The sequence below is a fragment of the Micromesistius poutassou genome (assembly GCF_964030765.1).
Source record: "Micromesistius poutassou genome assembly, chromosome: 5".
Lineage (NCBI taxonomy): Eukaryota > Metazoa > Chordata > Actinopteri > Gadiformes > Gadidae > Micromesistius > Micromesistius poutassou.
This window is the reverse complement of record NC_140275.1, coordinates 18,875,469-18,901,424: the sequence shown is the minus strand read 5'-3', so window position 1 is coordinate 18,901,424 and position 25,956 is coordinate 18,875,469. Positions and strand designations below refer to the sequence as shown.

The window sequence follows — 25,956 nt, the reverse complement described above, 5'->3', positions numbered from 1 at the left end:
TAGTTCCTCCCTCACTGCATGGGGGGCCTACGTCAACGAGGCGGGGCCGAAGCGTTGCTCAACCGAGGATACGAGGAGCTCATTGGGCATGCTCGATTTAGGGCCCGCGTCGCTTCATCCGGGCGGAGCACGCCACTAGGGGCGCACCCGGCGCACCACTAGGGGCACACGGGCTGTCGCCCTCTTCGTGTTGTGCGCACGTCTTGTCGCGCTCCGTGCGGACCACTAGGGGCGCACCGGTTGTCCTCTTGGATTCTGCTTGGCTCTCATCGGGTTGACTGATTTCGAACCCACGTCGCGCCTGCCCTCTGCCGGCGCACCCGCGTCACTTCATTCCGGTGCAGCGCGCAAAGCGCCCGCACCGCCGTGTCCCGCCGGCAGAGGGCGCCAACACGTGGCTGCGGGGTGGGCTCAGAGAGGAAGAGGCTGCGGTTTCGTTTAGCGACGGCTAACCACATAGCAGTGTTGACAAGAGGTCCGCTCCGTCTAGAGTCTAACTAGTATTAAAGTTTAACCAGACCGGTTCTTTAGTCGAGTCGTCCGCGTCTCCGCGCAACGCCAAGATGAGCTTCTTGTTGTGAGTACTGAACCTCGACCTGGACTCTGACGTTAGCTCAGTAGACCTTATGGTCCGCGGAAAGGGGGTTTAGTTTGGGGCCAACAACGACCCACCGTCGGATTAAACCATGTAGTTTAGGAGCCGCCGAGTGTGGAGACATTAAGCGACACGTTTGGATCGTCTTCGCCCGCTAGATTGGTTCTTATTGATGTAAAGGATCAACGCTCCTCAGGCTAACGAGACTCCGGCTAACGGCGGTGGGGAGGAGGGACGCTGGCCCAGTTCACTGCGATTCACTGCTCCTCTTCACTGCTCCTCTCTGCTGCTCATCTTCACTGCTCCTCTCTAGTGCTCCTCTTTTCTGCTCCTCTTCACTGCTCATCCATGTCATTGAGTAGTGCTCGTCTGTAGGTCTGTCTGTAGGTCTGCAGGTCTTTATGTCTGTAGGTAGGTCTGTAGTTCGTTATGTCTGTAGGTCTTTGGGTCTGTAGGTGCTTAGACATTTAGGTCTTTCCGTAGGTCTTTGTCTGTAGTTCTGTCTGTCTGGTTTTTGGGTCTGTAGGTCTGTCTGTAGGTGTTTAGGTCTGTTGGCATACATTTCCTGTAATTGTTGACAATTTAACCCATTATTACTGTAGAGCTTGATCTTTATTGTGTGTAGATATCTAATGAACGTTTATAACCTCAGGTCGAGCTGTCATTTAATTCCACCAGAGCCCTGTTCCTCTTCTAGAGACATAAGTGACTCCTGCTCTTTGATTCATGATACAAAGCAGTACGGCGTCTGTTAACTCTGATCCCAGTGAACGATCAGAGACCAGCCGTCCGTCCCCCTCAGCGGTGAATCACCAGACATGTGCTGCTCCTCTCTCCTAGTGGCAGTCGCTCGTCCAAAACCTTCAAGCCCAAGAAGAACATCCCAGAGGGCTCGCACCAGTATGAGCTGCTGAAGCATGCCGAGGCCACGCTGGGCAGTGGGAACCTGCGGCAGGCCGTCATGCTGCCAGAGGGGGAGGACCTCAACGAGTGGATCGCCGTCAACAGTGAGCGCAATCCCTCTTTTATTAGTTAACCAGAGTACAGTCCATGTCGTGGACATTAATGCATGAGAATTTGTAAAGAACACACAAACACATCTTTCTACATGAGCCTGCCCCACCTTGTTATAACGGGTTCATTATTTCACTAGCAGCGAGTATAGTTGTTGGTGCCGTATCTGAATGCTGAATGTACCAGTCCAAGTAACGGAGTCTCTCCTCTCTCCTCAGCGGTGGATTTTTTTAACCAGATCAACATGCTCTATGGAACCATAACAGAGTTCTGCAGTGAAACCAGCTGCTCCGTCATGTCTGCTGGTCCCAGGTACTGAACCTTTCCTCCTCTACTGACTCTGTGTGGACGGTCCTGCTCGGTCCTTCAGCAGACAGCCTCTTGGGGTTACAGCCCAGACAGAGGCTGAGGGCTCACTCAGAGCCTCTCAGGTTTGGCTGCAGATAGCTTTATGTGGGTGCATATGACCGACTGTAGGTTGAGCCCCTGGAGATGGTAAAATAAGACGGCGCTACACCAGGACAGTTAATTCCTGTGATTGCTAATAACGTGATACTGTTCCTCCTGAAACCCGAGGACCGGACTATTTATAGGAGAGGGGTATCACATCCCTTCCAGAGCGGCTTCTGGAGTAGTTGAAGGAAACCCGAACACGTCTTGTTGAGATTAAGATCAAACTGTAGTTGTCCTGTCTGTCTCTCCGTCCAGCGGGTGACCCTGATGGAGAGACTGTAGTGGTCCTGTCTGTCTGTCCAACGGGGTGACGCAGCCCTGATGGACAGACTGTAGTAGTCCTGTCTGTCTGTCTGTCCAACGAGAGAGAGACTGTAGTAGTCCTGTCTGTCTGTCTCTCCAAGGGGGTGACACAACCTTGAATGAGCAGAAGGAGGTGAAAGGTCTTCCACTAGTGAACCGCCCCAGCTTCAGGGTGGGGGTGGCTCCACTGGCAGGCGCAGGGGGGGTTTTCACGGGACTGTCGTTACCGTACACGACCGCAGCGAGCAGCTTCCCTACAGTGGGGACGGGCGACGCCCATGGTGTAATGTTCACAACAAGTCGAGTCAAGTCTGTTTGTCCGGGCCTTTATCAGCCACGTGGTTCGGTGTGGTTTACAGCTGCTGGAAAAGGGATTTCCAAGAGGCCTTCCTGGTTTTTCCTGACCTGTTTCTTTCTTTGGAGTCTACTTTTGCCGGCATAATGCAAACACAGAAGTTACTAGCATCACATGTAGCTGCTGTGCACTGCTTATGAATAGCTGAATTCAGCACTATTCAGAACAGAACGAACTATTGAGTGGAAGCATTCACACATGTTGTGGAGTAAAAGACTTTTCACCGCTGTAAATGGGTGCTGTTTTCTGACATCCAGAATAGTTAATGTTTGCATTGGAAAACCAGCTGGTTCCTCCTGTGACACTGGAGTTACTCAAGGAACCACCAGTGTGTGTTCTTGTGACACTTTTCTAACGGGCCACGAGGGTGTCATGTTGACAACACGACACGTTAAGAGCGTGTTCCAACATTGCACACAAATCCCTTTGTTGAGAAACCCCGGTCAAAATGGCTGAAAGATAATTGGACACATCCGGGTGGATTAAGGAAACTCAAGGGTTATGAGAAACTACTTAAGGCCCGTGGCGTGCTGGGGAAGAGACGATCGTTATCTAAAGCAAAGTGTGGGCCTTTCACGTGACGGTGTCTCCACCAGCAGTCATCTGAACATGGTCACATGGTCAGTGAGAGGGCTGGGAGCTTCTCTGTTCCAGCAGCTCCGTTAGACACCAGATTACACTTCCTCTGCCCTCCGCTCTGCTCTGGTTGGTTCTGTAATCAGGAGGAAGAGCCCAGAACTCACTTCCTGTTGACGTAGACAGCAGGGCGGCCTCTGTTGTGTAAACAACTCATTTATTGCCTTTTTATATAATGGCTTCATAAATTGGTTTTCAAGGGAAAATGCAAAAATAATTTGTGTAATGGTTATAAAAAAAATAACCACTGAATAATCACTAGATACGTTTGTCATTATTATTTTGCGTATTTAAAAAAAGTCTATCTGTGAGGCAGGATGTAAGATGGACTGTGCTTTGGGTTTCTAAACAACCGATTGAGCTTCATAACAAACATTATGTTGACAACATTATGATTACTTTCTGAAATTCACGCGTAACCAAAACATGTTTGAGGAAACCAATTGTCTGCCCCATGTCCCACAAAGTGTGTGTGTGTGTGTGTGTGTGTGTGTGTGTGTGTGTGTGTGTGTGTGTGTGTGTGTGTGTGTGTGTGTGTGTGTGTGTGTGTGTGTGTGTGTGTGTGTGTGTGTGTGTGTGTGTGTGTGTCCTCTCAGGTATGAGTACCACTGGGCCGACGGCACCAACATCAAGAAGCCCATCAAGTGCTCGGCCCCCAAGTACATCGACTACCTGATGACCTGGGTCCAGGACCAGCTGGACGACGAGACCCTCTTCCCCTCCAAGATCGGTGTGTCTCAGTAACGTGTTCACTGCACCTTCTGTGTTTCCCTAGCGCCACATGCTAACGGTACGCTCGCCATGCTTGCGTGAAATATATTCAGAGACAGACGGAAACACGGAAGCTTACTTTAAGGTATTATTAGTGTTAGGCAACTGACTGTTTGTCACTTCCTCTTTGTGATTGTGTCAGCCAGCAGTTAGAGAGACTGAGACTAGGGTAGTCTAGACCGGCCAACTCACCAGCACAATTCTTATTTCCAAACAACTTTATAACATCAAAGAATAAATGCATTTATTAACCACATCAAGCGAAACTGAAATAGCCCAAATCACAGAACATTAATCCCACAAATGTACATGGGACTAACTACCAGCCACTAACCTCTAACTACCAGCCCCTAACCACCAGCCACTAACCCCTAACTACCAGCCCCCTAACTACCAGCTCCTAACTTTGACTATGACCGATCGATCCCAATCTTCCCAGTGTCCCTCCAGCTCCCTCCTGAGTGGTGCCCCCATCACCAGTAACACCCAGCTCCCTCCTGAGTGATGCCCCCCACGGCCCATAACACTCTGCTCTCTCTGCAGGGGTCCCCTTCCCCAAGAACTTCATGTCCGTTGCCAAGACGATCCTGAAGCGTCTGTTCCGGGTTTACGCCCACATCTACCACCAGCACTTCGACTCTGTGATGCAGCTGCAGGAGGAGGCCCACCTCAACACCTCTTTCAAGCACTTCATCTTCTTCGTCCAGGTCAGCTTTAAAGGTGTTCTGGGTATTGTAGTGCTGTCAAGTGAGATAGGCAAGAAGGATTCCCCAAACCAATCAGAGAACCCATGCTGTGATGGGTCCTAAATGAGCCGAAGCCCTGGTAAATCGTGTTTAGTCTGATGCAGACTCGGTGGCAGCGTGGTCAGCCAGAGAAGAGATGCTCACAGATCATTTCAATCACTCATGGCTGTGGCCTCTCTCACTAATAACTTCACTAGAGCTCTTAAATCTTGCCAGCGGCATTTTTTAAATAATAAGTAAGAAAACAAACCTCTGTATAATTGGGCACAAATTTTTTAAAAGAGCAGAATCCTATCGCTAAGAAGGAAGCTTTCTGAAGGACGGCAGGTTGAAGCAAAGAATGCCATGACAGACATGTGAGAAATCAAGGTGGAGGATCAACGATGGATCACCCTGCAGCATGACCCTCCATGACCTCCATGTCTCCCTCCGTCCGTCTGTCTGTCCCTCTGTCTGTCTGTTCCTCCGTCTGTCTGTCCCTCCCTCCGTCCGTTTGTCTGTCTGTCCCTCCGTCCGTCTGTCTGTCCTTCAGGAGTTCAACCTCATCGACCGGCGAGAGCTGGCTCCTCTTCAGGACCTGATCGAGAAGCTGGGATCCAAGGACCGATGAAAACACACACACACACACACACACACACACACACACACACACACACACACACACACACACACACACACACACACACACACACACACACACCTGTTTAATATATAACCGACTAGCTCTTCTGCGTCTCCCGCCTGGCGCTACCTCTGTGATGTCTCCTCTGATCTCTGTGCCTTGGGCTTTTCTTTTCAACCTTCTCGGCCTGTACCGTTGTAGTATTGCCCCTGTCTGTTCCTCTTTCATCTCGGGATGTCCCCTCGTCGCGGAACCTTTAAGAGATATTTCCATGTGTGTTGAAGCAGCAGAGTATGGGGCTGTTCATTAAGGATAACTTGTGGCTCACTAATTGGTAGGAGGGACTCGCTCATCTGTGCTTTGGACCAAGGGAATCGGGAGGTTAAATGAAAAGCAGCATTTTTATTTCAGGAAACGTTGGTGTATAGTGTTATAGTTTTCTAAACCATTTCACATACTATGATTTTTGTTCTTTTTTACTTGATAGTTAAACTAATTATGATTGATCATTTTTAGATTTAGCCATTTGGGTGACCAAATAATCCAATTGAAGAGTTTTATATATTTGCTTGCTGAGTGTTTTCGTCATTAGCGATGGGGAAGATGGGTAAAAAATAGTACACAGAAGGTTTAAGAAACAAATCAAACTGCTGTCTGCGAGGGCAGGATACAACTCCCTCCCAGAGTGCGATACAGTGGACCGTTTATAATTGTAAGGAGACATGAAAATGGAAATAGCCTCATTAGATTAGTTTTTGGCTATTTGAATTTGGTCATGCAATATTGAGTTTTTTGCACATGTTTTTTTCTGCTTTATTTTATTTTTTACAAAGGGGTTATTGAAATATAACATAATTGTAATTAGACGGTCACTTTCTACGCCTTAGAACCACTTTCTAAAACACAGAGTGATGAATTAGATTTAAAGATGTCCATGTCGCCAAGTTGCAAAAACATGCTAACAAAAAAAAGTATAGCCTAGTGTTGTGTGATGTCATGTGAATATTTAGTTTACTGTCATTTCATTCTGTGACTTTCTGGGGTGCTGGTCATTGATGGTATTCTGTCCCTACAAATGCTGGAAATGTATGTAACCTTTTTTTTCTTCTTTTTTTTTTAACACATTCTCCCCTCAGGAATTGATCTATTGTTTGTTCAAAATGGCCGTTACACATGCACACAACGCAAACCTGTGGCATAGATTCATGTCTGTCATTGGTACCCAAAGATGTCCGTCAGTCCTGTCCCTCTCTTAATGATGTCTGAGAACAGCAGGTCTACTTGTGTGCCGTCTTGGCACCGACAAATGCATTTCTGATTCCACAAACACATTGAATGTTTTCTTTCCTTGGTAAAAGTTTGAGGGCGTTATTCTGGGTAAGGTTTGAGTCTCAACAATATATTTGACAATCGTGGGTCATTTTCCTAGTCATCAGAATGTTTTTGTTAAATTCTCAAGAGATGAAACCATGTGCCCCAAAATGCAAATTATGGACCACATTTTTTGAAGATGCATGATCCAACTTGCATTAATTAAGATATTAACATTATTGGTGATACCTTTTTCTTTTTTTTCTAACTACAAATCCTCTTGGATTTTACCCATTTGTTCCCTCATATGAAAATTGGTTCCGTGACATTTCATTTTAAAATATTTTTTGGGCTTCAGTCTTTGAATTACAAAGAATAAGGGCTTTCAGATTTGAAAAAAATATTTTATATATCTACGTCGATGGCAATACCACTGGTTGGCAATTTTGACTGAGATGTGCTGAGTTTTGAACCGCATCAAATATTTACTGTAAATATGATCAGTGTTTTACCTGAACAAAACTGTGCCTTACCGTAATGAAAATGTCTGAAATGACAGTATTGATAGTAAAAACCAATAAACATGGAATGAAATGGCTGTTGTTGGTGTTTTCTGAGTCCACCTACCCTAACCCCCTTCAAGCTGACCTAGTACGGTAGACGAACGCACCCTCACTCAACTCAATTCGACCAATCAGATGCACTATCAGCCTCCACCCGGAAGTGGGAGCGTCTCTGCTTCGGCTGAACTTCAGTGGTCGTCTGGTAGATCTTAAACATAAGTTACTATCTGGCTCTGAGCCCCGTCACCATCTGAGACCAGTTGATCATTTCCAATTTGGGGACTTAATAACCAAATACTTCATTGGACGTCTTTGCTCAGGTATTTGTTCACATGAAGTACACTTTGAGATATTACCTCGTATATTACTACTATATCCTCACGAGCGTCTGTTATGTCAACAATGGGGATGGTTTAGTTTCGGTTTCATCGGCACTGGTTACCACAGAAGACAGGGTCTAGACCATACAGCAGACAGGGTCTGGAGCCCACAGCAGACAGGGTCTGGACGATACAGCAGACAGGGTCTAGACCCCACAGCAGACAGGGTCTGGACCATACAGCAGACAGGGTCTAGACCCCACAGTAGACAGGGTCTTAATACCACAGCAGACAGGGTCTTAATACCACAGCAGACAGGGTCTTAATACCACAGCAGACAGGGTCTGGAGTACCCCACAGCAGAGAGGGTCTGGACCCCACAGCGGACGGGGTCATGATGGAGGAGGCAGCATATTTAAGACTCGGCGTCGGGTCCTGAAGCGGGATATGCGAAACGAAACTGATTCTCAACCGTCGTGCTAAATGTGTTGTGTGTCTATGCTAAATATTAAAAGTATATACTAACTATTAAAACCACTTGTTGCCAAAGTATGTTAAAAACAATGAACATGATCTGTCAACACGCAGTACTTGTGTTCAGGTGAAGCTGATGATGGGCGACGAAGGAACCCAGATATGCAGCAACTGGTAAGAGAGACCGAAAACAAAAAGTCATGGTGTCACTGCCCGGAGTACAATGACTCTAAACGAGTTTTCTTCTTTAGCAAGCACGATATTCCTGAAGCCAACTTCACCACACATGAGATCCACTGTCGGAGGAACCTAGCGCTGTGTGACGTCTGCCAGGAACCCGTGCGAAGAACAGAGCTGCAGACACACAAGGAGCAGGAACACACGCAGGTAACGCTCAGGACAAACGTGTTTCCATCATGTAAGAACAGTCCAAGGTAGAGATTCAAGTCAATGTGTGCTTTTTTCCTGCTTTGATCGTTGCTAGTTTTTTCATTCAGTTTTCTTTTGGTTGTTTCATTGTTTTCACTTTCATTTTGTGGTGGATAATCCGCATTTAACACTATAACTTAAATAAGAGAGTATGAGGAGACCGGAGCAAGAATGACAAAAGACTTTATTTTTACTCGCGAACAAGTAAGAGCAAAGCCGAGTTGGTTTGACAAAGAACTCGAGAGCTAGTCCTGGGACCCTCCTTATATCTCCCTTTCTGTCCATCAGGAATGTTATTTGCGATATTTGTTATTTTTCTGCATCCACCATGTCTACCTAGTTTCCCAATCTGTTGTTTTTCCTCTATGTCAGTGGGTAAACACAGATAAGTTAATCAACAGACCTTGAACTATGACTATGACAGGTCATAGTTCAAGAGGGGTGGTGTTTTGTCTTCTTAAGCTTTTCTTTACCATTGTTATATTTATATAGCATATAGGCCAGATGAAAAGTATATGTTAGCATAATAATGTAAGGTAAATTTTTCTTCCATAATTTCAGATAAAATGCAAATGTGGTTTGAAGATGGATAAGGACCGTGTGGAGATCCACCAGGTAACAGAGGGCTGACCCTTTGAAGAGATACATCTTCAAAGCATTCTGTCTATCCCCAGTCTATCCCCAGTCTGTCCCCAATCCTCTTGTTCTGACCCCATGGGTTTGTTTCCCCCCAGAGCTCTGAGTGCGCCCTGCGTCTGGTCCCCTGTCAGTACTGCGGCCTGGAGCTGGGCTCCAGGAAGGCCCAGGAGCACGAGGAGTACTGCGGCACGCGGACCGAGCCCTGCCCGCTCTGCAGGAGCAATGTGATGCTACGGGAGCAGGCGGGCCACCCGGCTGTCTGCGGCAGCCTCACGCCCCCCCAGGAGAGGAACAACAACCGGACCAGCTTCAGCACGGCAGAGCCTCAGTCCCCCGGGGCCTGGTTCGACGTGCCCTCCATCCGGAACCTCCTAGAGGCCCAGAGCAGGACTCCCAAGACCTGCAACATCAGTGCAGGGGAGGGAAGGGGCTTCCCCTGGTCCCCAGACCCCAGGGGGTACAACACGGGCCGGGGCTCTGGGAGACCAGGGAACAGGACCAGTACCGGCCCGGGGAACGCATCGTTCAGCCAACGTGAGTTCAGGACTGAGCTGAGTCCTTTAGCCAATCAGGACAGAGAGGAGACGTTTAGCCAGCCTGAGTTACTAGACTGAAATACGTTGTTTAGTCCATCTTTTGGAGGAATATGTTTGTGATTCAGCCCAAACACCGGTTCAATAGGCTGGTTTGACTGTCTGGCAAGCAGCAGTGCGGTCATCACTTTATCGATTCAAGCAACTAGGTTGCCGTTGCTTTTCAAATCCTACCAAATATAATAATCCTATCAAATACTTGCATTGCTAAAGTTCCAAGCAACAAATGTTTGGTATTTTTTTTTTTTGTCTAAACCAAATATCTGTCAATTGATTAATCAATTAATAGGTTCAGCTGCACTCTGAAGCCATTTTAGTTTGCCTTCCAATAAAGGATGCTTGTTATTACTGATTGTTACTACTATTGTTAGTACTTATTATTCTGCATTCATACTCAATTCCTGTCCACTTGGGTCCAGTGTTGGAACACGCAGAAGAACAAACAGCATTCAGCACCACCAGCTCCAGCAGCGCCTGGCCTCACAGCTCTTCCTCTGCGGAGGAGGAGACCGACCTGGACTTCCTGCTGGCGCTGAGTCTGCAGAGCGACCCAGGCCCGGATGAGCTTGCGGCCGAGGGCAGCTCCCTGTGGACGGACGTCTGGGACAAAAGACTGGGGAGGAATCCTCCCGACGCCTCAGTCTCCTTCGTGTCTCCTTCCAACAACAACACCGTCCAGCACTCCGAGGCAGCTGCAGCCCAGCGTAACCATTACAAAGGTGAGTCATCACTGGTGGGTCACTGGGCGCACTACAACATGGATACCATGGCTTTGTTGACTACTGAATCCTGATTGGGAGAGACATGCCTTTTATCAGTTTCAAATCAACACACTAAAAATCCAACATGAACCACCACGGTCCAATAGAACTATGGACCAGATGTCTTCTGGATAACAGAAATAATGTGCTCAAAGCACCAGGGACTCATATCTGATTCAGTCAATAGAAAACAGTGGCGTTCCAGATGAATACTAATGTCTGGTAACTGGGGTATGAGTGGAATAAACCACTCATGTCTGTTTCCTGTAGTGCAGGGCTATTCAAGCTCCTTAACAAGTGGGCCAAAAAGGAAAACCGCTGGGGGTTCAGGGGCCACACATACAGTAAAACGATGTCAATGAATCGCTACAAATAAATCTTACTTAAAGTAGTGTTAACTTAATAGATATGGCACTGCTACATGGAATAAACTTTCTTCCTTTCTTCTTCAATTTAAATCTTAATCTTAATTTTTTGGGAGGTTTTCAGGCAACCTCTTGCGGGCCAGAAAAAAATTAAGAAGGGCTGTATTCGGCCCACAGGCCGCTAGTTGAATGGGCATGCTGTAGTGGTTTAGTCTGTGTGCAGCACTAAGTGATATAGCATTAGCATTTGGTGATATAGCATTAGCACTAGGTGATATAGCATTAGCACTAGGTGAAGTTGCATAAGCACTAGGTGATGTAGCATTAGCACTAGGTGAAGTAGCATTAGCGCTAGGTGATGTAGCATTAGCACTAGGTGAAGTAGCATTAGCACTAGGTGATGTAGCATTAGCACTAGGTGATGTAGCATTAGCATAGGTGATGTACCATTACCCAGTCTCTGAGTCTACGTCTGCTGTCTCTATTTACCGTCTGCATTGTCAAACATTGTTGTTCTGTCTTCCAGACACCATGCTGCCGTGTGAGTTCTGTGAGGCCTTGCTTCCTGAAGAAGACCTCATTTTGCATCAGGTACGTCAACCTTTCAGTAATGCGCACACTGTTTTACCACACACAGAAAGGGCCGCTTCTAGCAAGACTGAAACGCTGCGTTGTGGATGGAGATGTGGTGGAGTGTAGTTTACAGCTGATTGAAGTTCCGAGTTTAAAGTTCAAATGTCACGTCTTTGGTTTGAGTTTTCTAGGTGAGGTCGTGGTGGGGTCAAAGGGCTAAAGGCTGGGCAGTGCATTCCCAATTCTCTGAATTCTTTCTTGTCTATTTATAATTGTCTGCAGGTTAAATCTGTGCACAAACATAACATTTTCCTGGAAACTCCTTTCCTTGGAGAACATTCCTCTAAACTATCTAAACTTGACGCCTTCTAGAGCTGCAGCCTGAGCCCTCACTGCCCTGCCTGTTCAGAACGACGTGCAGGTCAGAGCCTGTCTGCAGGGCGGGAGGTGGTAACGCATCTCCTGCTCCACGAAGAGACTCCATCGTCACACTGGGCCTCACACTCACACTCAGTGTTCTGCGTGGAGCCAGGGGCCATAAGAGGCCGACCAGGGCCCCTGAATCCCTCCTAATGCGATGCCTTCACTACCCTGATGTTCTCCTCTCCCTCTCTGCAGACCGGCTGTAGCCCCGCGTCGGCCTTCGCCTCCTTCAGCAAGCGGCCCCCCTCGCCCTCTGACGCAGAGCCCATGAGCAGGAGCACCAGCGAAACCCTCCACAGCCACGCCGACCCCGTGGCCCACCGCCCCGGGCCCTCCAACTTCCTGCCCGTGGACGCCCCCGCCCGCCGCAGCCCCCCGGCCCGGCCGCTAGAGGGTGAGCTGGTGATTCCCTGTGAGTTCTGCGGCGTGGTGCTGGAGGAGTCCGTGGTGTTCCACCATCAGGTAGGCGGTTCTGAATGTTATCCCCTTTTGTAACGGAGCGGTCAACACGTGTTAGATGCTGTCCTCAACATGTGGTTGTAAGTGTATTGTAGGAGAAGATAAATGTCTATTTTATATCCATTTCATTCATGATCTTAGAATTCTATTCAGGCTATTTGATGTCTTAACTGGACCAGAGTTAAATATTATTTAAATATAAAAGCATTTAAATATTTGATATTTAAACGATTTAATGCATTTATCTAAATCAATACAAAAGATAAGAATGTTCCAAATGAGCCCAGCAGCTGTTGGAGTACAGAGGAGAACGAGGAACACAGAGCAGGACATCAGTGTTGTGAACGAGTCCTTAAAGGGCAGCAGAGTTATTTCGGTCCCTCTGTTGGGTTTTCCCGGCCACAGGATCAGTGTGACCTCCGACCCTGCTCCTCCAAGCCAGTGAACAACATGAAGAAGGCCTCGTTCATCACGCCGTTCGCTGCTGCAGAGGACCCTCGCAGGCGAGCCTCTCCAGAGCCTCACAGGAGGGTCCGTCACCAAGGTAACGCTCCATGGAGACCTCGTTAGATCGCCAGGACACTTCCTCCCCCAGCCTGCCCATATATGCACGTCCTGTCCTGATCTAACTTCTCTGTGGAGATGTTGGGTCGGTGTTTGGACAGGATGGTCTCCGTCCACGTCTGTTTGTTCTAAAGTGGGTTTTTATGAGCACGCTGGTGTCGGTCTAATGGAGTCCTTTGGTTTCCAGTCACCGTTACTTTGCCAACGAGCTGAAGATCCCTGTGATGTCTCATGCTCCCACATTCTGATCGGTTGGTCTTTTCTTCCTGACTCCATGCTGCTTCTTCTCTCTTAAAACATTTTGAGTCGACCTTTTAAGGATTGGATGTAAAAGCCAACAAACTGATTAGAGTATTTACCTATACATCACTGTGGAATGGGAATAATGATAGAAATAAATCCTTTTTTTGGGCACTTATAAAAAAACACCCTACCTCACACAGGGACATGATATCAACAGCTTTCATATAATTTAACTTTTTAACTTTTTACTTTATTAAGTCAATTATTAATTCACTGAATTAAGAGTTGACATTATAATGACAGTGGTCCAAGAAGAAGCCGTTCTCTCGGACGCTGCAGTCATCCGCTGCCCCGACGGAGCTCGCCTGTCTCCCTGGTCGTGAAATCGAAGTGCCTTTTCCAAGGCACATATAAAACATATATCCATAAAAAACTAACTGTTTGGGATTCAATTGCCCTTTAAGCAAGATTGTGACTTTATTTCCCATGGAAACGTTAATGGAAATCAAGAAACCCGTGCCTTCAAAGTTCAACTAGCGGTTGGCAAAAAAAAATCCCATTTAAAAAAAAAGAGAAAAAAAAAAGTGTGTGTTAACTCTGTGTGTGAGATGATTATTTTTACAGAAGCGTTTGTTTTCCCCAAAGGGAAATCACACTGAAGCCTCAACACCATATATGGTGTGTTGGGTTTGGTCCATGTGTCAGACCGGACATATTCAGGACACAACATACGTTGGCCGACCACAACAACACATCCTGTCCGTCGGGGTGTCGGGGTGACCAAGTGAAAAATATGACTGGTGGCGTGGTGACTGATGACTGATGACGTGGTGAAGGTGACGTGCTGACTGATGTCCTGCTGTGTTCAGCCGAGCCACTAGGGGAGCTGTTTGGAGCGGCTCAGGAGGACGACGAGCTGCGGTGGGGATACTCAGGGAGGGTCTCCCAGGGTGGGGATCTTCCGTCCCCCTCCCAGAGGCCCGGCGGAGGTGGTAATCCTGGTCCGAACCGGTCCCAGCACGGTAGAGACCCGGGTCCTCTCTCCTCCCTCCTCGACACCCCTCATTACCCCAACTCAGCGTCAGCTGGGTAAGAGACGTCCCAGGGACCCCCTCCTGCTGAACCCCGACTTTATCACCTCGAAAAGGGGCTGTGTTCAGTGGATCACTTTGACGTGTGTGTGTGTGTGTGTGTGTGTGTGTGTGTGTGTGTGTGTGTGTGTGTGTGTGTGTGTGTGTGTGTGTGTGTGTGTGTGTGTGTGTCAGATCATCTACAGCAGAAGGGCGAAGGAGAGGGAGGAGCCCAGGGAGAAAGGTAAGCTCCACACGTCTGATGATTCAAACCTAACCTAAAATAATACTTGAGTAAAAAGAAGAGTACTATTATTTATAAAGTGTAAACTAACAAAGTGTCTGAGGCGCAGGATGTTGGGAGTTTAAACAAAGCTTTTCCAATGACATTAAAAACAAAAGTCTAGACTTGAATACTAGCTTCATAAGTTCATTAATTAAAACACGTTGGAGCAGATTCACCCCGCAGGGAGGACATCATCACAGATGAAGTGTGAAAAGGTGGCGCGAGCGTACCTCCGTACACCCCCGCTCCATCCTGGCGTAGTTCCAGGATCTCAGGGAGGGAGGATGTGAGCTGATCACTCAGGGACTGGTTGATGGAAGCGCAGACTGAGCTGCAGCCTGTTCCCAGTAGAGTCAGGACTGGGAGTCTCTGTTTATACAGTCTCAGTCCATTAATGTTTATGACTCACATTCTCAGATGAAGTCGTAATATGTAACATTGCAGCTAGTCGCAGCTTCAAATAACCTGAATATATTTGTAATCATGCTGATCAATAATGATTTCAATAATGGTATCAATAAAATCATAACTTCTATATAAACAAAATGCTGGCCAGTACCTTCCAACCCCATCCCTTTTGTTAACAAGAATCGTACCATCTTCACCCGAGAGTTGATTTGATTAAAAAAATAATAAAGTTAAAATTAAAGTGTGTTTGTATTTGTAACGTCTTCCATAGTCTGTGCATAAGAGATGTAGAAACAAACCGGATAACGAGTAGCTTTCTTTTACTAGCTGCCGAAGAAGCCAAATGACGAGTAAGATGAAGAGGAGGATGAGCCAGCAGGATGAAGAGGATGAAGAGGAAGGGGGCAGTAATATTGTGTTGTTTATCCTTCTCCAATCATCTGTGGTTTCCTCTGTGATCAAGGACATTTCCATACTTGATAAGTGCCTGTCTGTGTGCTGGTGTATTGTAGATTATTTCCTGAAGCCATTCAGCCTTTAATTTGAAATGGAATGTAGTCACCTCTTGTCCTGATTAAGTTTTTAAATGAACGTTTGTTTAATTTTGAAGTCTAACATCAGTCTAATCATAATTTAATTTTTTTAAATCAGTGTGAATTTTGTTTTATTTTATTATAGGTTATTCTTATATAATGGCAAGACCACTACATATGCTTATCAGAATCATCTGTAAGGGCGTTACTTAATTTGATTGTATGGGTTTATGTATAAAGCAAAAGTTTTTTTTGCTAAAACAATGGTGTGTGTAAGCATTATCATTTCTGCTAACTGACCAAGAACGATATCACTTCAAGCAGCCTCTGCTCTTTTCAGTTTGATTTAAAACTAAAGCAACTGGATTGTTATGAAGTGTTTTAGTATACATATTATTTGTTTAAATCTATGTAATGTATGTTTCCTTTCATCTGAAATACAGAAAATAACTTTGGTTTATTGACTTAATGGATGGATTTTTAGCAATACTTCAGACTATCAAACTGTGGGCTATTATAGGGCTTAAACATTAAATGAGTACATGGAAATGATGAGAGCTTTTGTTTTTCATCTCAGTATTTTGTCAAATTCTTTAGATATATATATATACATATTTGTATGCAATTGGAGGTCAGTTGGCTGTTAATTAATTTGCAGAGACATAAGCCTCGCAAAAAACAAACAATTAAAGCGCGATATATTATTTATTTCCCCACATTGCCTGACTAGAGGATGAATTCATGTAATCTCTGCACCGTGTATCGAGGTGTCACGCTATGCGTTACCACAGGGGGGCGCACCAGAAGCGCATGCTTCCCAGTCCGAACCACAAGGGGCGGGTTTAGAGAAACTTTGTGTGGGAATTCTGTATTCAAAACCTGGCGAGCAGTCCGTATCAGCGTGTCTGCTCCACCGACTTCCAGAGACGACACAGGGGGATCGATTATGTGCTTCCCATTCGCCAGAATAGTCTTAATTAGCTTTATATCAGAATAATAGTCTGGCTTCAAATCCCACAGATTAGACAGACGGAGAGGCTCCACACATTCCTGCAGGTTGCAGACTGCCAGCGGCCGGAGGAGAAAGCGCACCTCAGCACGAGTCTCTCCTCACCTGTGACCAGAGAGATCCAGATGTCTCTTCAGAGCTATTCCACTCTGGACGAGTCGTCCCTGCGCCTTCTGGTGAGTACATGATGAGGATGCTGGGCTCTGATGTTCATGGTGTTGGACACCTTTTTAAAAATACCGTCGCTGCCGGTGAACCTCGGCGGAAGAAACAAATGAAAGCACATGAAACGGTTATTAATTCAGACGGTTGGTCTACGTTACTGAAGTAGGCCTGCACCTTTCAACGAGTTCTTCGGGTAAAGTAAGAGTGACAAGTGACGGGTGTGGGACGGTGCTAAGGCTCCGAGGTCTGTGGAGGTTTCTCTCCGTGGTCACTGTTTAATTCAGAATGTGCAGAATTTGTGTTTGTCGAGCATTCACTCAGATAGACGGTAACCTTTATCCCTGTTGAGTTGAGTGTTTGAGGACCTGTTTCTACCTTAGACACACCTTAGTGCGGGGGGCCCTCTGACCAAAGGTCACACAGGTGTGACCTAATGATTAATTTTTAATCATTTGATTTAGAAATTAAACCTAATACGTATCAATTATGGTTTTATTGTTTGTATACCAATAATATTGAGGCTGGCATTATGTCATTTCAGTGAGCAACACATTCCGTACAGACAGCCAAGACTAAATAAGATTAACACACACACACACACACACACACACACACACACACACACACACACACACACACACACACACACGTCAGTTCCGGTCGTCAATAAAATGAGTCACAAGAAAACAGCTGTAATGTAAAACCACGTCAACACCTTGGAGTCTGAGGCATGAATGAATTAGTCATTCATCCTGGACTATGCATGTATTATTTCCAATTTTCAGACACATTCCTGTTCACCTTGCTTAGAGGTTTATAATCTACCATGGGTTTATAATATACTTTATTACAGTTGGCTTCAACTGGTCCTGTGACGCAGCCTTCTGTCGTTAATTTAATCTGAGTCATGAATAGTATTTGGATGATTGATGGATCGATAAGTTTGTTAGTCATCCAGGCTTAGTTTGGTGTTTACGTTTGTATTTGTCTTACCTGCTTGATTATCATTTCTTCATTACTAACGGGATAGTTGGAGGAAGTGGGTCCATCAGAATGGGTCCTGGCCCTCTCTGATGGACCCACTTCCTAGTGAATTGATTTGTGATTATAAGTTCATTCCTGGCGTCTCTTTCCCAGGGCCATCAGCCTGGCCAGATGTTTACCGAGAGAGCACCCTGCCCACAATAACATTTCCATTTCCACTTTTAACTTCAGCAACCTTTACTTTGGAAGGACAAGAACAACTTTATTTGGTTTGACTTTTTGATCGCTGACAATTCAGACAAAACATATTGCATGGCGAAAACACACTGTTGACGTATTAATTAAAATCTGGAACTTCAAAATTGTTTAAATGAAAACAAATGGTTACAGTAGAGTCTAGACTTGCTGCAAGCATAAAGACAACAAAGTGGCGTTAAGCAAGAAAGAGTTCTGAATTACGTAATTCATAGCTTCATAGCTCATTGTTTTCAAGTGGAGATTACTTTAAGCCTGCATGGTTGTGGTTTTAAGACTGCTTTGAGGAATGAGTTTTATTTATCCACTAAAGAGTTGTGACAACGTAATGTGTCACTTATTTCAGTGTAGATACAGGTCTAACGATTACAATAATCCGGTCTAATTGGCTTTGTTCAGTCTAGATACAGGATTAATGTTGAAATTAATTCAATCTAATATCCTATATTACGATTTAATGATGACATTTTATTGAGCTTATATAGAGGATCAATAATGAATTAATTCCTATATATATATATATAGTGAAGGTTTAGTGCCAGCAGGGCAGTAAAGAAAGGGGAGCTCTATGGGCTCTGGATGTGTGTCCTGCTTGTTGTTGAGCAGTTTTGCTGCACAACACAAACTTTAATGAGGCCAACGGTCCCAGGGTCAGATGGCGGTTGGTGCTGGTGCTCTCATCCACTGAATACAGCCTCCTCAGTCACTGGCTCCCACTGCATCGCTCATTTAAGCCCTCCATGGCAACCAGCCCAAGCTGTTTCCACTTGGTTCACTGCTGACTGTTTTATCTTTGACTCCCTGATGCTGCGGACGGATTCAAATCGTTATTTTTGTCAGTTATGAAGAAGAGCATTAGACAGAATAGAAACTGGTTTTCAGTGCGTTTTAATGACCTCATCCAGAGAGTTGAGGGGGCCGCTCCCTGACTTCAAAGTGAGGTGATGTCTCATTCCTAACGCGGAGTGTGTTGTCATCGAGGCCTCCGGCTGTGTTTGTGTGGTAAAGTGTGTCGTCTTCTGGGATAGGGTGACAGACAGGTGTCGGGGTGACGGGTGTCTCCGTGGGAGCACCCTGAAAGAGGCCTCTGTTAGTACACCTGTAGGGCAGTCTGCACCTGCTGCTATCTCCTGGTGGTCCTCTCTCTGGCTTTAATTAACTTTGATTTAGACAGGCTGGTCCCGTTGAGATCAAGGATCTCTTTCTTTAAGGAGATCTGGCCAAGGAAGCTGCAGAAGACGAAAAGATAAGTCAACAACTATCTTACATACCTGGAAGAACAGACACCTGTGGATCCTTGATGTTGGGAATTATGGGAAAGTGGGAATCCACTCCAAATATAAAATTGTATCATTTCATGTGTCTGCCTCTGCATCGCTTGGTGTTGAGTGTTTAGCTTCGACCGTGAGAGGTCTACTATTCAAGGCACTTTCTGTGGTTTATCTGGCGCCAGGGATGTCACTGGGAATGAGTTGTGGCCGGTCTTCCTGGCCCAGTAACTGTCCTGGTCCCTGGAGACTGGGAGACATTCACACATGTTTAAAACGGGCGGATTCCAGCCTGTATTTCCTACGGGCCCCCCTGGGTGCTGGGTAAGGGCCCCGTGGGTGCTGGGTAATGGCTCCCTGGGCCCCTTGCGTGTTGACAGGCACTCACTAGCTTCAGTCGGCACTGAAACGAGCGGCTTGTTCTGTCCTCTCTCACGGCGGTCCGCAGCTCGCTCCGACGCTCCCCGAGAGACGAGGATAAATGTCATTCTCCTCCTATGGAAGGAAACTGTCGGGGAAATCACAAAGAATTACATAAGCGCTGTCTGGGATCATGTTCAGATTCAGCGGGAGGCAGAGTTGGTTCACTTGTTGTTGCTCTGGTCCAGATGAAGCATTAGGGCACAGAGCGCAAAGCTATCCTTCACTATTCTTTTCATTGTCACTAAACAATGTTTTGGAGCACTATCAAAGCCATCTGTATCTTGGAGATGGATCAGCTCCATTGAGATTATACAAGCTGGTGCTTGAATCCTAGACTGCTAACCCCTTTCTCACACACACACACACACACACACACAGAAACACGCCAGGACGGAGCAGGAGATTAAAAAAAATGCAGGAAAAAAGTCACCAAGCGGCTCGAATTAGAATCAAGCCTCGAGTTTTTAGCACAGAAAGGCCTGAACTTTAGAGGATGTACAGACATAAACCCAGATGAGGACTTCATTTTTTCTTTGTTCTTGGAACAATGTATTTGAACAATGCTGCATGAAATGCAAAAAATACACTGTCCGCCCTGTTTAAGACTCGTAGTTCAACTGAGACGAGGAACTGCAGAAGGAGAGAGACGTGGTCCATTTCTACGGATGGATGAAGGAAGTGGACTCCTAATCAGTTATCCTAACCAGACTGAAGTTATCCTAACTGAAGACTTCATTAGGTCCCAACAGCACTGCTATTCACACACCTGCTGTTGGAATTTCTAAGTTTATCCATATGTGTACTACTTTTCTTTATCCGTACTCATTGTTTAGCTGTACGTGTCCTTGTAGTTTAGTCGTATGTGTTTGTAGTTTAGCCGTATGTGTACGTGAATAGACAAGTATTGCTGCTCTGATGGATGGTGCGTGATGTCTTTATGTGGTTCTGGAAGGTGATTGGGCCGTCCGGGAGGGGGTCTGGTCTCTGTCTCGTCTAGTGATCTAGCAGACAGATCCTCCTCGAGGCGCTGGTCCTCATCATCTGGGGAGCCTCACCCTGCCAAGAGGAAGACTGGGAAGGCCATTAAGGGTTCATGGACTCCTCTTCTGTCGTCTCTTTAGGCTGGGCGGTGTCAGGTGACTCCAAATCAACCTAATATTTCAAGACATGTTAGTGTAAGATGAAATATAAACCCTTTTATTTTTATTTTAAGCTGACATTTATCTGGCTTTCTTTAGCCTTAAGGTATTCTCTGAGCTGCAGGACTGAAATCGGGTTGGTTCGCTCTTCAGGGGCCAAATCAGCTGTTACCTAAATACAGAAGCACCTTTCTTTAACTTACACTAGAAATTAGCACCGTGACGCTAGCTGTTGGTGTAACATCTGGAATGCTGATCAGGTGTGGCTGAGCTGGAACCAACACGCAGCGGGCCTGTGTACAACAGATGATGTGTCAGCACACTGCAGTCGGAGCTGCGGGAGCCAGACTCCGTTCCCCTACTGACTTGGCAAGCGCTTATCAAGAGAAAATAATGACATTACAGGAAAATGAAAAGATTAGCAAAAAAGTGGTTACCGTGTCTGTGTGAGACTCTGTTTGGAAGTGTGATAAAGCAGTTGCCCCCGTCAGAGGGCCGGACTGAGATAAGGGCCCGGGCCCCGGCTCCTCCCGGACTCAGTCCCCCAGGAAATAAGCGTTTCCTGAGCTCCAAACTGTCCAGCGGATGTTGATGTTTTCTTTTTCCAGCATGCTGTGTTTAAAGCGGACAAATGAGTTCTAAACAACGAGCTGGTGGATTGGACCGGGTTCTGCTTTGGTTCTGCTTTGGTTCTGCGTTCCCCTGCAGAGAGTAGTCATCAGTGCTGTGGTTTTTGGTAGAATTGATAAATCTCTTCCTTTTTAGAACAGAAAGGGTTGCACAGCTGGCTCTGCGTCCTGCAGCCAGGAGACGCTTGTGTAACAGACAGCGTTACCCTGGAAGATCTCTGGGCTCATGTCTCCCCTGGATGACCCCAGAGAGGGGTCACGCAGAGCCACTGCGTAACGAGGCAGTGATGTCCCACATTAGGAGCAGGTCTCGCTCCTCTGGTGTTGTGTGAAGGACAGTGTACGGGACTGTGCGCCGGCCCGCTGGGACAGTCCAGCCTTTGTTTGTGGGTAGTCCGTTGATAATGCACCACTTTCCTGCTATCTGCCATTAAGTAACGTGGATGCCTCTTCTAATTGTATTACTTGAATGTGGCTGACTTTGCTAAGTCGGGGTGTCCAGCGAGCTTTGGAAAGAGGAATATATGACAGAGTAACTATCAAAGGTGACCAGACTAAAGCAGTGGATTTGCGTTTAAATGGAAGTAAACTGATATGACTGAAGAAAAAGGGAAGCTATCTTAACTGGAAACCAGCTAAAAAATGGCATCAAAGTAGTGGCCTGTGGTTTAAAATCAAAGCCATGTGGATTTAATCTAATTCAAAAGTATTCTGTTTTCCACCGTAGATAATCTGAATTTTAGCTTGTGTTATTTAGCTCCGCCCTGTTAATCTTTTCAAGGTCAAATCTTGTTGATTGTAAACAGTTAACCAATATTTTGCTGACTATGATTAGCAAGCAGGGACAGGGAAACAAACAAAAGAAAAGCAGAAATAGACGCTAACCACCGGGACAGTAATCCAAGCTACGCTCTGCTACCAGAGAGGCTGCCAGGGGGAGAGTGAGTGTGAGTGTGAGTGTGTGTGTGAGGTTATTCTACATAACTGGGTCAGAATATGGCCTACATTTGTTTACCTTTCTCACCCATAGATAGTATTTAAATCTAAGAGCAGCCTGATGCATTTATAACATGTCTGTATATAGCATGATTTATACAGTGTTTTGTTGGTCTGCCCTATCTTGATTTAGTGCTCACAACCAAAGCTCCCTGACAGACACTGTGTGTGACTCTACGGTGTAATCAACAGTGCTCCATAGTGTCCTGCATGGCGCTGGGGCCTGTATCAGACCCACCCCTCCTCGTGTCAGAGCCCCCTCCTGCCTCCTGCCCGGGCTGCCCCTGCCCCCTCCCACTGCCCCTGCCCCCTACCCCCACATGGGTGGAGGTGATAAACGGCACCTCCTGACCGACATCTTAACGGACTGTAGGAATGTCCTCCCATCTCAATGCCCCCCATGCGGTGAGGTCTCATTCCACTCTCTCCCCCTAACCGGTGGCCCCATGGGTTCCCTTTGTGTCTGCTTTCTGAAGTGTAAGGGCCAACGCACCACTCCGGCGGCTCAGTGGGGAGGAAGCCCAGGCTTTTCAAAGTAAAAGTCCTGCCATGTGTTCACTCATTTGCTGGAAAAAAATGAAGTGGATCCGTCAACACGTTATATTATTATCCCACACCCATTAGAGACGCCGAACCTTCCTTATCTTAGGGGCTCTGGGTCCACACAGAGTTGTTAGGGTTAGGGTTACGGACCAATCACAAGGGCTGTGATTGGTCCGCTCACTAAAACCCGACGCAGAACCAAAACAGGCTCAAGAGGACTGCGTCGAAGCGTCTGCATGGTCATTGCGTTGCGTAGACGTGGAACCATAACTGAGCCTTAAGTCTTCCACCACAGCCCAAGAGCCCAGACGTGACACTTTAGACACCCTTGTGACTACGGTCATTGTATTTTTGTGTATGTGTGTATGGTTTTGGTGCTGGAGGCTTGGCCAGTGAAACCAGCGGTACCATCATAGCGCTAGCCAGGCCTTTGTGTGGCTAGTCTATGAGCTAGCTTGCGTAGACCGACCGACGCGGCCATTGTTTTCCTGTCATGCGGGAGAATGATTAACTGCTGTTTGCGTTCCCCTAAAGATAGCCTGACAGTTCTCCCTGTTGTTAGTTTCCTTTGTCAAACGGCTATTAGGACTTATGTACCCGGGGAGGAAGGCAAACTAACATGCATGTTATTCGCGTGTTTCCGCCGTACGCCTCCTTCTGACACGCGTCATGCAGTGAGCGGCTCTAAGGAGCCCCTCGGCCTGCGGAGGCCTCGGGCCAGTTGTTGACCGCGGGCCGCTGAGCTCACGGGGCCGAGCAGCAGCCAGCCGGCCTCCTGGGCAGGAGCTGCTAATCCGCTGTCCTGCTGCTGTGTGCGAGAGGGTCAGGGTTGGGTTAAGGAGGGTCCCCTGCCCTTATAAGGACACGTGGACTACTGGAGCCCCACGCTGGCCGTCTAAATCACTGATCCCATGTGCTGCCGGCTGCACCCTGACCTCAGCACTCCGCTCTGGAAATGATTACGGCACAATCCCTCCTATGCACACACACACAGGCCTGCGTGCACGTGGACACGCACGCACGCATGTGCACACATGCACGCACGCGCACACACACACACACACACACACACACACACACACACACACACACACACACACACACACACACACACACACACACACACACACACACACACACACACACACACACACACACACACACACACACACACACACACTTTTTTTTTCAATGGGGATTATCACAATTCTAGAACGCCCACTGTGAGTGCTTCCATTAAACATGTATAAGCAGAGCAGACATTCCTACACAATAACGAGGTAAGATGAATGTTTAACAGGAAGTGGGTCTGATCCGCCCTCACAACCAATGAAGCCTAGTGTATACAACCGCTCACTATCCTGACGCATGCTGCTCAGAGACAAAGTCAGCATTTTAAACCCATTTGTAAGTTCTGTTCCTCCGACTTGCTCCAACATGACGCCTCAGCGTCGAGGCGCGTTCCAGAATATCCCCCCCCAGATGTTTGTCGTTACGGAGCACCGTAAACACCCTGTAATTGACAGTGATTGATTGAGCTCTTCAGCCTGACGTCTGTGAGCGGTCCTGTGGTTCATGAAAGAACTGCTCCTCAGCGGTGACGGAGCGGGAAGTTAGAGAGAGAGAGGGCGCAACATGCCTTAACGTGTGTGTGTGTGTGTGTGTGTGTGTGTGTGTGTGTGTGTGTGTGTGTGTGTGTGTGTGTGTGTGTGTGTGTGTGTGTGTGTGTGTGTGTGTGTGTGTGTGTGTGTGTGTGTGTGTGTGTGTGTGTGTGTGCGTGCATTTGCAACACTTTTTTCTTTTGTGGGATTTACAGGTCCTATTTTCCGGAGGGGGGGAAAAACACATTGATTGTCTTTCTCTTGTCAGATAAATGTTATTTTATACTGCGTCTCTGTCCTCGTCTCCTCAGGCACTACGTCTCTGTCCTCGTCTCCTCAGGCACTACGTCTCTGTCCTCGTCTCCTCAGGCACTACGTCTCTGTCCTCGTCTCCTCAGGCACTACGTCTCTGTCCTCGTCTCCTCAGGCACTACGTCTCTGTCCTCGTCTCCGTCCTAACTGATGTCAGCTAATGCCAGCGGCCTGTCCTCCTCATCTCTTCTCGTACCCATGGTGACCCAGGCTTGCTGGCCTGACCCCCTTCCCAGGCTAGACTCAGTCCCAGCCGACTAGACGGGACTGAGTGAGCCCTGTGACTCATGCCCTGGTAGCTCAGGGACCCAGCCGCTACTGCGTCATCAACCATCATGATCTACCTGTCGGTGCGGACAGACACCGTGGTTGGTGCGGGCAGACACCGCGGTCGGGTCGTCAGACAGACACCGTGGTTGGTGTTGTCTTCCTGTCACCAGACACCTGTCTGGGGTTTCTGCGGAGGGGGGCGGAGTGGTGATGTCCTTACTACTAGAACTATCCTGTCAACAGGTTTTACCGTCGAAGAGCCAGGTGTTTTTTTTAGCACAGTGTTTGAAATGGTACATTTGTGACGGTTGATTACCCAGAAGCCTCCTCTCTCCCGTGTGGGGAGTTGTCTTGGTGGCGTTTCAATGCACTCTGTAACTGAACTATGACTTATGTTTCTGTCTCTTGTGACATAATTGGTTATTTAATATAGGCCTCCCTCACCATGGGGGGTTGGGGGTTGGGGGTTGGGGGTTGGGGGGGGGGGGGGGTGGCGGCAAATGGACTTTGACTGCAGGGTGTGTTTCCCTCCCAGCTGTCAGTTAGAACTTTACTGGGCAGCGTTCAAGGTGTGCTTTGTTTGCTTTCATTGGGCCGTGTGTGTGTGTGTGTGTGTGTGTGTGTGTGTGTTCCAAGTATTATGTTACTGAAAGGAAAGTGAGTAACGTTCACTGACACACTGCCCCCATTGCCCGATTTGTATCCTTACAAGTATCGGTCACGGCCAATCAGAAGTGAGTCAGGTCAAATCCCTGAGATCTGATTGGGCTGCTCGGCATTGGTTTGAATATTCCCCAACGATTTCCGATTCTGTCCTCATGAGGTCAGTAATGTGGCTTACAGTAACCTGTTT

The 25,956-nt window shown here is 47.0% G+C and overlaps 3 protein-coding genes across 6 annotated transcripts in view; all 3 read left to right on the top strand.

Annotated features, from left to right (window-relative positions):
- Positions 1-418: 418 nt before the first annotated feature.
- On the top strand, positions 419-7,405 carry LOC311343019 (MOB kinase activator 1A). The gene is made up of 6 exons (XM_084467869.1): positions 419-577; positions 1,436-1,602; positions 1,828-1,921; positions 3,953-4,086; positions 4,671-4,834; positions 5,406-7,405. Exons 1-6 carry the CDS (start codon positions 564-566, stop codon positions 5,481-5,483), a joined length of 651 nt encoding a protein of 216 aa, XP_084323995.1. The 5' UTR covers positions 419-563; the 3' UTR covers positions 5,484-7,405.
- A 140-nt stretch (positions 7,406-7,545) lies between these two features.
- trafd1 (TRAF-type zinc finger domain containing 1) lies at positions 7,546-16,052 on the top strand. Of its 4 annotated transcripts, none has more exons than XM_084468729.1 (11): positions 7,546-7,689; positions 8,291-8,337; positions 8,415-8,550; positions 9,154-9,207; positions 9,327-9,765; positions 10,244-10,543; positions 11,477-11,541; positions 12,142-12,408; positions 12,811-12,949; positions 14,082-14,301; positions 14,478-14,574. In XM_084468729.1, the coding sequence occupies exons 2-11, from the start codon at positions 8,300-8,302 to the stop codon at positions 14,557-14,559; spliced, it is 1,740 nt and encodes a 579-aa protein (XP_084324855.1). In that variant the 5' UTR covers positions 7,546-7,689; positions 8,291-8,299; the 3' UTR covers positions 14,560-14,574. The 4 variants fall into 4 exon arrangements, with proteins under 4 accessions (XP_084324855.1, XP_084324856.1, XP_084324857.1 ...); XM_084468730.1 differs by having other exon boundaries at positions 7,561-7,689; positions 8,278-8,337; XM_084468731.1 differs by lacking the exon at positions 7,546-7,689 and adding an exon at positions 7,895-8,203.
- Positions 16,053-16,414: 362 nt separating this feature from the next.
- smtnb (smoothelin b) overlaps positions 16,415-25,956 on the top strand; it is a 48,099-nt gene continuing 38,557 nt past the window's right edge. The window contains exon 1 of the mRNA XM_084468543.1: positions 16,415-16,694. Coding sequence (XP_084324669.1) covers positions 16,644-16,694 — 51 coding nt within the window. The 5' untranslated portion in view covers positions 16,415-16,643. The remainder of the gene's footprint in view (positions 16,695-25,956) is intronic.

Bases quoted from the DNA above. Each gene is read 5' to 3' on its own strand.
- LOC311343019 (XM_084467869.1), top strand. The intron at 1,603-1,827 runs GTGAGCGCAATC...CTCTCTCCTCAG, and splicing joins CGAGTGGATCGCCGTCAACA to CGGTGGATTTTTTTAACCAG. The intron at 1,922-3,952 runs GTACTGAACCTT...GTGTCCTCTCAG, and splicing joins GTCATGTCTGCTGGTCCCAG to GTATGAGTACCACTGGGCCG.
- trafd1 (XM_084468729.1), top strand. From the start codon at position 8,300: ATGATGGGCGACGAAGGAACCCAGATATGCAGCAACTG. The intron at 12,409-12,810 runs GTAGGCGGTTCT...TCCCGGCCACAG, and splicing joins CCGTGGTGTTCCACCATCAG to GATCAGTGTGACCTCCGACC. The intron at 12,950-14,081 runs GTAACGCTCCAT...TGCTGTGTTCAG, and splicing joins CAGGAGGGTCCGTCACCAAG to CCGAGCCACTAGGGGAGCTG.